Source organism: Brassica napus, unplaced genomic scaffold (genome assembly GCF_020379485.1).
Source record: "Brassica napus cultivar Da-Ae unplaced genomic scaffold, Da-Ae ScsIHWf_716;HRSCAF=1039, whole genome shotgun sequence".
NCBI classification, from domain to species: domain Eukaryota; kingdom Viridiplantae; phylum Streptophyta; class Magnoliopsida; order Brassicales; family Brassicaceae; genus Brassica; species Brassica napus.
This window is the reverse complement of record NW_026016770.1, coordinates 38,439-48,454: the sequence shown is the minus strand read 5'-3', so window position 1 is coordinate 48,454 and position 10,016 is coordinate 38,439. Positions and strand designations below refer to the sequence as shown.

Genomic DNA, 10,016 nt, shown 5'->3' with positions numbered 1-10,016 from the left:
TAATCGTTTGGTCGTGTTTGTTCGCCGGCGAAAGAATATGTTTGAAACTGGTAATCTTACCCTAAGTCAAACGACAACGTTTCCAAATAAACGAAAGGTAAAACTTAGAAGGGCCCATTAGGCCCACGGTAATAAGCCCAGAACGATATGCCTTTTGCTTTTTCTTCTACGGCCCAAATCTTCAGTTCTGTGAATTTTCAAACCCAAGAATATGTCCTAATAGATGCATGCACTCTCTTAATACTGTTTTCTTACTTGGTGATGCTGCTTTGAATTCTTTGGCATATCTTAGATTCTGACAAATTAAATATAGAGTACTCTTTAATTGATTATTATTTGATTTTTGAGTTTTAATTATTGCAGAGCTTTTCATGCTTCAGAATTGCTTACTTTTTCTCTCCTGAACAATGGCTTATTTTATCTTCCAATGAGACTCTCCACTCATTAGTCCACATGTGGTAACATTTCATACAATTTTAATGATTAATATGTGTATTTTCATAATATTGCTCTCTTTCTTTAAGGTTCATCTTTAGTGTGATCCATTACGCGCAACTATATAACACTAAAATAATACATTGTATCTCTGGCAAAGATTTTGAAGAATTTAGATTTTTCTCTATGATATGTAATGTAAGAAAAGAAATCTAATTTTTTTTCTTCGAAAATGTAAAAGCTTGTAGTGATTAGAATATTACATGTTTAGAGCTTTTATACATGTGGTTCCTATCGTAGAATATAAAAGATATAAGAAGACTTATTCATTACAAAGATTTGAACTACTGACACGAGCTTAAGATTATTGGGATAAATGTATTTTCCAATAAAAAAAATGCTCAATTTTGATATAGCATTGGACAAATCTTTGAGTTTGATGAACTTTAATCCTCTTGTTGAGATCATTTGGTACTTCACAGTTTTGAAACATCACCACGATCTTAATTTTTATTTTTCCACCAAAATCTTGTTCTCTTAGTTTTTTCTTCATGCGTCTATAGACTGTCTTAGCATATAAATCATTTGAAACTCGGAAATTTTCCAAATCCCACCAAATGATGATATTTCTTGTATGTAATTGCACACAAACAGTTAATATGAAACAATTGTACATAATCCCAAGACATTTATTTCTTATTATGAGTCTATATGCCTTAATACCCAAATTATCTCATTCTGAAACAATCATTGTCATATCTAATATTATGATTTAATAGAAAATAAAGAACAAACTTGAGAAACTAGATAAACCATTTTTTTCATTTTAAGAAGCATTAGTAATTGTTCGTAACAAAGAAAATCATTTTTATGTAAAAATGTTCTTACAAAATGTAAATTCAGCACTAAGCACATCTAGATAGATAATTTTATGTTTACGTTTAACATTTGCAATAACATTATTTACATTGTAAAGTTTATTGGTCATGTGCACAAAAGATTCACATTACTTATAAAAGCCAAAACCAGATTTTTAAAAATAAAATAGTAGATGTAATTATGGCTAACATTTACATTAAGAGTGATGGTATTAACACAAGTATAAGATGCAATCATTTATAAGTTCGCTTGAGAAATATGAAAATTTTGACAACTAAAAGAATATTAAAAGGTTGGAATGAAGTATTTATTCATATATTTATCTAGGAGAAGAAAACTAATAAAAACGAATGTTGAAAAAATAGGTGATTTGATTTTTACTAGGTTTCAAGTTTGAGATTATAAAGACAAAGAAAACCGGAGAGTATAAACAAAAATATAGTTTGAGATTATAAAAACAAAGAAAACATAAGATCTACTAAAAAATTTCAGCTCTAGCAAAGATCTACTAAAAAGTTTCCAGCTTCAATGTTAGAATAAGATATACTAAAGTTTTCACCTTCAGATCTAACAAAAATACAAGATAAAACCCTTAACTGAGCTAAAGTTTCATCATTTTTCACTAAAATCTAAGGAAAATGAGATTTGAGAGACTGCGATAGAAACCAGTTGATACCAAAGTTCATGTAGCTTGCTACTCATTAGTGATAATGAATGTAATAACACGAGTGTAAGATGCAATCATTAATCATTGATAAGTTCGCTTGAGAAATATGAAAATTTAAACAAGTAGAAGAATATAAAAGGTTGGAATGAAATATTTATTTATCTATTTATTTAGAAGAAAAAAACTAATCAAAACAAATGTTGAAAAAGTAGGTGATAATGTTTTCCTTAAAAATTTATTCATGTAGTTTTTTTGGTGGAACTATTTGAATTCTATTTTTACTTTAGTGTTAAACAAATTTAGAAGAATGCTTAATTTCACTGAGTGTATTCAATGTAATGTCTAAAGTAATTTGATCTTTATGAGTTTTAGATGATTTTAGATGAATTATAGAATTTAATATGATTTTTGTTAAATTATTATAGAATTTCAGTTTTCTATATTCTTTTGATGCGACCTCGTGAATTCGTCAAAATTTTCCTCCTCCTCAGCTATGAATTTCACCTTCTCCTTTTGCTTATTGTGTAATAATTAAAAAATCAAATACTAAATTATCATAATAATTCAGTCATAACATTTACTACTTACCCAATCAAGAGACTCCTCTGTTTTTCTAACTCCACAACACCCCTTTGCTTGTCTATATTTTCACGAGTTTAATTATTTTCAATAATCGTGGATTTCAAAATAAGTTAATTAAATGTCAAGTTTGATAATATAAATTTTAAATTAGTTTTTAAAATTCATGTTTGAATAATAGTTAATTTCTCATTTTAATGGAAATCACATCCTAACTCTTTATTGAATTCACTTCTTAAGTTGATATTCAACTGGTTAAAATTTAGTGAAATTTTCTTTAATTTTTGCTCTTTTAAATACAAAATTGGACCATAATTTTATTTGGGCTTAAAATGGGCCAAGCCCTTAAAACTAGAAATATTGCCCGATGAAGTATTTGAAATGGAAGCAGCCGAACGTGACTGTAGGATTGTGGTCTCAGTAGCTGACAGTAATCATTCTCTTATTCTTCTTCCCTCTAAGCAGTTTTGTCAAAGCCGGTTTGCATATCGTTTCTACATGTGTGCAATAGTCTTCGAGTTAGGCTTAGAGCAAGGCATTTAGTACCTAGGATTATCGATTTACATTTTGTTATATCTCTCCGTTTGTAAAATATAATAGAATAGATATATTATTGTGTTGTGTTTAATAAGAGAATACAATATGCATATATATAGTGGTAACATTAACATAATGTTAACACTAGATAATGCTAACTTTCCTAAACACTTAATGTAAATATGCTAGAATATCTTGAGAGTAACTTGTTCTTCAAGTCTTTCCTTTTAGTCTTCATGGTCTTCATGGGTTTCATGGGCTTCACAATCTTGGTCCGTAAGATACACATCTTACGGCCCACATATCTCTAATACTCCCCCGCACGACAAACGTGGGATGCAACACGCAAATCTGCAATCACAAAGCAGACCACGTATGTCGTGGACACTATGTCGAGAAAAACAAATCAGTAGGTTTCTCCGAGAATAAACTTCAACTTTAGACAAGGAGGGATGAAAACTTCAGCTTTTCTTTGGTCTTGACAATGGGAATACATCCCGTGGGCGCAACTACAACTCCACAAATAATCGTCCTTAACTCGGACAGTCCATAACTCGGACTAAACAACTTGACCTAAAAAAAAAATTGAGCGTTCTACTAGAACTCCCCCGTAATGGTTAAACTATAACCAATAAATCCCAAACTATGGGAAACAAAACACTCTGAGAAATTCTAAACTATAGAATAGATCTCAAAAAAATAAACAACTGTGAAAACCCGATCTTTTAACCTAAGGACCTTTTCAAACATCTCTCAATAACCCCTAGACCAAACCATAAGAAAAAAAAAATCTAAACAAAAAACAAAGCAGGTAGAACAAAACCTATTGCACTTAACTAAATATAAAAAGAAAACAAAACCCTAATAACACAAAACCCCAGCGACTCATATTACCACGTCTTCATCGTCATTACCGTCACCATCTTCTTCAACATCGCCAACACCAACGATGAACGCCATCAAAGCTCTAAACTTATAATGCGGAAGTTTTAATTTCGATCCCAAAGAATCGTCTGCTCTGATACCATGTAAAATATAATAGAATAGATATATTATTGTGTTGTGTTTAATAAGAGAATACAATATGCATATATATAGTGGTAACATTAACATAATGTTAACACTAGATAATGCTAACTTTCCTAAACACTTAATGTAAATATGCTAGAATATCTTGAGAGTAACTTGTTCTTCAAGTCTTTCCTTTTAGTCTTGATGGTCTTCATGGGTTTCATGGGCTTCACAATCTTGGTCCGTAAGATACACATCTTACGGCCCACATATCTCTAATACCGTTACTAGGTGTTAGTTGCATGGAGTACTGTTCAGTGCAACTGCAAGAGAGAGCTTTACTACAGGGTAATGTATATACTCTCTTATGATTATTTTTGTATTTGAGAGAAAAAGAGTAAGGTCCATCTTCTTCATACTTGCGGTTATTGAGTAACTAAAAGTGGTTTGTGTGTAATGGGTGTGACTTTTTTTGTAAATGGTTCACTACTCAGCTGGAGATAATGGTGTTGCTAACCCAACTATGCAATCTTACAAGTCCAAAGTTTGGTAACTACTTAGTATGAGGCTAACGAATCTCTCATTTCTATAGGAACATATTGTGGATTGATGAATTTTTATAGGCTGATACATAATGGTTGGTTAGTCAAAGAGTTCCTTGTTAAAAACTGAGACATGGTGTACTGTGCATGGAAACTCTTCTCTTCAATAAGAAAGAATACATTTAGTTCATGTTATTTCGGTTTCATATTCCTCCAAAACAGAGGATTCAATCACAGGACAATCTGCTATTCAGAAGTTATTCAAGAAATTGTTAACACTGTTGTGTACTCAATCACCTATGTTTGACGAGCCTTTGGGAAGTGAACAAAGTTAGAAACAGAGATCCAAAAAAAGACAGAAACTCTTAAGAGTACCAAAAATACATTTTGGGCCTAGTTCTGGAGTCTAGACGCAGCTATCAAGATCCATTGCTACAATATATATATATAGCCATTGTTTTAAATACTTCAAAACGAAACATAGACTAGGAAACGAAAAATAAAGATAGGATAGGATTAGACTCTGATCACTTGAGTCACAACTTTTCGACCTCGACTAGGCAGCTTTCCTCAACCGCTTGCTCTCTGGAAAACATTCTTTCTACAATATGAAAAAAAAACACAGAGTTGTGAGAAATGGCATGCATACAATTTTGTCTTTCTGGTAAAATCTTATTAAATTAATCATTGAGGAAAAAAAAACTTGCCTTTAGACAGTACAGTCGCCGCTTCTCGGAAGCTTCAACATGCTCAGTAATACCCTCCTCCTGCTTGCTAAAATGGTTAGACAAAAATGTATAGATCACAAAGAGAGAGAGAGAGAGAGAGAGAGGATGCTTACTTCGGAGATATGTTTTTTACTCGAGAGATGCTTCACGAATTTATCCAGGCGTTTGCGCTTAGAGAAGCACATTTTGCAATAAAACATTCCGGTAGACTCAACAACGCTTTCACTACTTCCACTGCACTTCCGAAGAACATGTCTTTTGGTCTCTGAAACTAATAGCTTTAAGAGATTAGTTTGGTGGTTATATATATATATATATATATATATATGTGGAAGTGGATAGAAGAGGTAATAAAACAAAACACCTGCAAGTAAGCTATCCCAGAGCCACTCGGCAGAAGTGAGCATGACTGACATTTTCCAAGGCCTAAAAGAATAAGCCCAAAACAGGTTGTATTTCTTTAGTTGTTTTAGCCTGGCAAGACAACCTCCTAACAAAATTTCAGCCCCATCCGATATGATCATCATTGTAGTCGGAGTAGGATTGTTATCTCGCCATTGCTTCAAATCATCAAACATGCGACTGTATATGAATTCTGTTGTTTCAACAAAACAAAAGGTAAATTGCATGCAAGGGATAGTTGCTAATTTATTTTTATTTTTTTAAATTCCAAATGGACTAACCCGGAAGGGCATGTGCAACATCGATTCCAGTGGAAGAGAGGGCATGAAGGTGGCGTTCAGGGGTTTGTTTATGGTCACCAAAGGCAGTGATGGAGACAGGACCAGAGTAGCCTAGTTCCTTGAAAGCTCCTTCCAAACTGGGACGGACCCGACGAGCATCATAACCGTCGGGAATAGGACACTCAGACATGTCCCAACTCACATGGATTTTAGCTGTCGCATATTCAGGCGTCGCAGCATAGTTCTTCCCCCACCTCTTCGTTACAGATATAAGTTGTGTAGGCTGAGGGTTTAACACCTCCTGTAAAACCAATATGTTTTAACTCTTAATTAAACTGATTTTTTTTTTTAATAATTAAGCAGAGAGAGAGAGCGAAAGGATGGTTACTTCTATTGCATGCTTTTTAGTGGAGAGATGCTTTTTGAAACTCTTCACGCTTTGGCAATCCAAAGAGCAAAATTCGCAATGAAACACGGTAGATAATTCACCCGCCGTGTCTACGCTTGTCGACGTCGTCCCATGTAGTAATTTTTCCCAGAGCCACTCTTTGCGAGTGTACACGAACAATGCTGCGACAGGCCTAATTGAATAAGCCAGAAAAATGTTGTAACTCGTGCGTTGTTGTAGCCGGGCCAGATCCCAGTTGAAGACATCTAGCATCTGATTGGTTATGATCATCATTGTAGCCGGAGGAGGATTATCCTCTCGCCATTTCACCATATCAAGGTACATGACTGCGCACGTGCTTTCTGTTTCATTACAAAGGAAACATACTCACTATAGATACACAAGATCTAACTATAACATTTTTTATATTTATGATATAACAACTAATTGGACTAACCAGATCCGATATGTACCACCGCGACTCCAGTGGAAGATAGAGCTCGTAGCACGTGTTCAGGGGTTTGTTTTTGGTCGCCATAGGCTGTGATGGAGACAGGACCAGAGTAGCCTTGTTCCTTGAAGGCACCTTCTATACTCGGACGGACACGATGATCATCAATACCCTCTGGAACCGGACAGTCCTTCATGTCCCACCACACCGCTATTTTGCCTGTCTTCGCCGCATCGTTCTTCCCACTCATCTTCTCTAAAGGTTAACAAATTTCAGACACAAGTCCTCTACCACCCGTACTAGGGTTTCTTTTTAAGTTTGTTATTTTTTTCTTTTACGTTCAAACTACTGGGGCTAAATCTAAAGACAGATTATGGAAAAGAACAAAAAAAGGAAGGAAAAAATTGTAATATATTAAGAAAGGAAAAGTAGTCATATTTATAAATTCTCATTTACAAAAGCACCTTTTTAATATAAGATATTTTCTTTTAAAAAGACGAAGATATTTATATCTTTAAAAGGGATTATAAAACGAACAAAAAGAGGAAAAAGATTGTCATCGTAAAAAATGAAAATTCATATTTATAAATTATCAAATTACACACCACAGCACACTTTTCAGATTTCAAATTATCAAAATGTTCAACCAAATTTTTTTTATCACCGCACATGCATGCTACGTTTTAAAAAAAAATGTTTTTTACGTAATCGGTTGATTAGTCAATTTTCTGTCTTGGTATTATATGGATCAGCTAACGCTTGAATGTCTATTTTTCTTTAAGTATAAATTTTAAGTTGATTTTCTATTTTTAAGTACTTACATAATTTTTTTTAAAAAATAAAAAAGAATTTACATAGTAAATAGTAAAATTTGATATGCCCGAAATATTACATTCAAAGCTCACGTAATAAAATTATTTTGTATTGTATAAAAACATTTAGAATTTAGAATTATCGATTTAATTTGCAAACTCATGTCTTATCTTTCGTTAGTTGCATAGACTAGTGTTTAGTGCAAGAGAGAGCTTTACTGCATGGTGATGGATATATTCGCTTATGTTTATTTTTATACCTGGGGGAGAAAAACTAAGATGCCATTCATTCCATGTTCTGCACTTCTGCATACTTTGCGGTTATTGGAGTAACTTAAAGTGGTTTTGTGTGCGATGACGGACAGGAACTAAAATTGACTTTGTGTGTAACGATGGACAGACTTGGCCATTCTGTAAATGATTCACTGTTAGCTGGAGACAATGACCCGGTTTTTCAACTATGCAATCTTATAAGTCCATAGTTCAGTGTGTTTTTCGTCCATCTGTGTTATGATAAAGTCTACTAACAAATGTCTCTCTTAGTATTATCATCTTTCTCCATATTAACACTTCTTTACAGATCTCATGAAGGGTTCGCATATCTTGTTTCCTTGGAGTTCTCCGACATGGACCAACGGTTGATTATTAAGAGACCTGCTACAACTGAAGCAAAATTGTCATTTGAGCATTTACAGAACATGGTACTACTTACTTAGTATGAGGCTCACGAATCTCTCATTACTCTAGGAAGGTAGATACTTATCGTGCATTGACTTTTATAGGCTAAAACATAATGGTTTGTCAAAGACTTCCTTGTTAGATACTGAGACATGGTTCATTATAGGCTAAATCATTATCGTGCACTCTGGTTCCAGATTATCGAACGGATTTCACATTTATTGATTGCCTGTGGAACTATTGGTTCTTTCACCAAATTTTAGCAAAAAATAAACAATTGGTTCTTTGAACCGAATTTATAATTTTAAGTAAAACATTGTATAAAATGCCCGTATAGCTCAGTGGTAGAGCGTCAGTCTTGTAAACTGAAGGTCCGTAGTTCGATCCTGCGTGTGGGCACTTTTAAAATTTTCCCTTTTTGTCAGATTTCTTTATATGTATTTCTTATCAACGAGAAATTCTATCAGATTTTTTTTAAAAAAAACTCTTTTTGGCATAGCTCCTCTATCCGTATTTGGTCCCATAGAACCGTAACCCGTTGATGCATATACCGTTTGTTAGGAACACAAGTCTCGGTGTTGTCTTTGATAGCAACATATAAAGCCATGAGCTAAAGTAAATACTCGACATGTCGCCCTTGTGGCTAACAATAAGAACTTGTCTCTACTTTGTCAGAAGCGGATGAATGATAGTAAACGCTTTTCAACATTGTTATTGGTGAATTCACTGCCGTTGAATAGCTATTAGGATTCACGGTTCAAGGACCTGAATTGGAACACATTGATAAGTATTTCATATTTCATTACAACATTTTATTTACAACTCAAATGTCATACACAAACACAATCACTAAAAATCAGATGGTTGAAACACAACATTTTATTTTAATAAAAACTATTATGTGGTTAAAACTGTAGCCACTCATGTTTACATCATAAGAATCAAGTTGTGGTCTCTAGTAGAAACTCTCTATCGGTCTAGTAGTATCAAAACATTTGTGGCTGCATGGCTCCATTTCTGAACTTTATTTTTAAAGATATGTCTTACATTCTCGTCGCCGTCTTAATTTTCTTAGCCAAATTATTTTGTCATATCATGAATATATTCTTATACCATTTCGAAAAGAATAAACTCTTAAGTAGGTCCTTTTGTTGGTTTATTTATACTATTTATAGTTATTGCATTTTCATATGGTAGTTAATCAGTATGAATTGAAATGTGAGACATTAGACAGACATGAAACCACCACATGGCGTGGTTCGTATGTTTCCCACACGTCTTAGCGTTTTCAACTACACAATAAAAATAAATATAAATATCTGTTGTGGTAATAAAGTACACGTTTTTCTAATAATTTTCTTTGTTTGCTTTTGAATCCTCAAATCATGATCGACTTCCACTATACCAATGACTAAGACCAGTTGGTCAATCTTCATCTCCTTATATTGAATTTATGTTTCTTCCTTGCAATTTTTCTTTTCTCATTCGTAGTTACAATGATTGTAATTGATTGGACGATACAACTTGGAGTTTAGATTAAAAAAAGTACCTCAGGGCTCAGATATAATATCTACTTGTAAGGATTCATATACAATATGTATGTTTTGTTATCGCAAAAACACAACG

The 10,016-nt window shown here is 33.4% G+C and overlaps 1 protein-coding gene and 1 non-coding gene across 2 annotated transcripts; one reads left to right on the top strand and one right to left on the bottom strand.

Annotated features, from left to right (window-relative positions):
* Window positions 1–4,963: 4,963 nt before the first annotated feature.
* On the bottom strand, window positions 4,964–9,677 carry LOC125605183. The gene is made up of 3 exons (XM_048775134.1): window positions 6,450–9,677; window positions 5,743–6,362; window positions 4,964–5,612 (listed from the first exon to the last, which is right to left on the bottom strand). The coding sequence occupies exons 1-2, from the start codon at window positions 6,792–6,794 to the stop codon at window positions 6,057–6,059; spliced, it is 651 nt and encodes a 216-aa protein (XP_048631091.1). The 5' UTR covers window positions 6,795–9,677; the 3' UTR covers window positions 4,964–5,612; window positions 5,743–6,056.
* TRNAT-UGU lies at window positions 8,718–8,789 on the top strand. The gene has a single exon. It is a non-coding gene; the product is annotated as a tRNA-Thr (tRNA).
* Window positions 9,678–10,016: the final 339 nt, after the last annotated feature.

Bases quoted from the DNA above. Each gene is read 5' to 3' on its own strand.
- LOC125605183 (XM_048775134.1), bottom strand. From the start codon at position 6,794: ATGTACCTTGATATGGTGAAATGGCGAGAGGATAATCCTCCTCCGGCT. The intron at 6,363-6,449 runs GTAACCATCCTT...TTGGTTTTACAG, and splicing joins CTAAAAAGCATGCAATAGAA to GAGGTGTTAAACCCTCAGCC.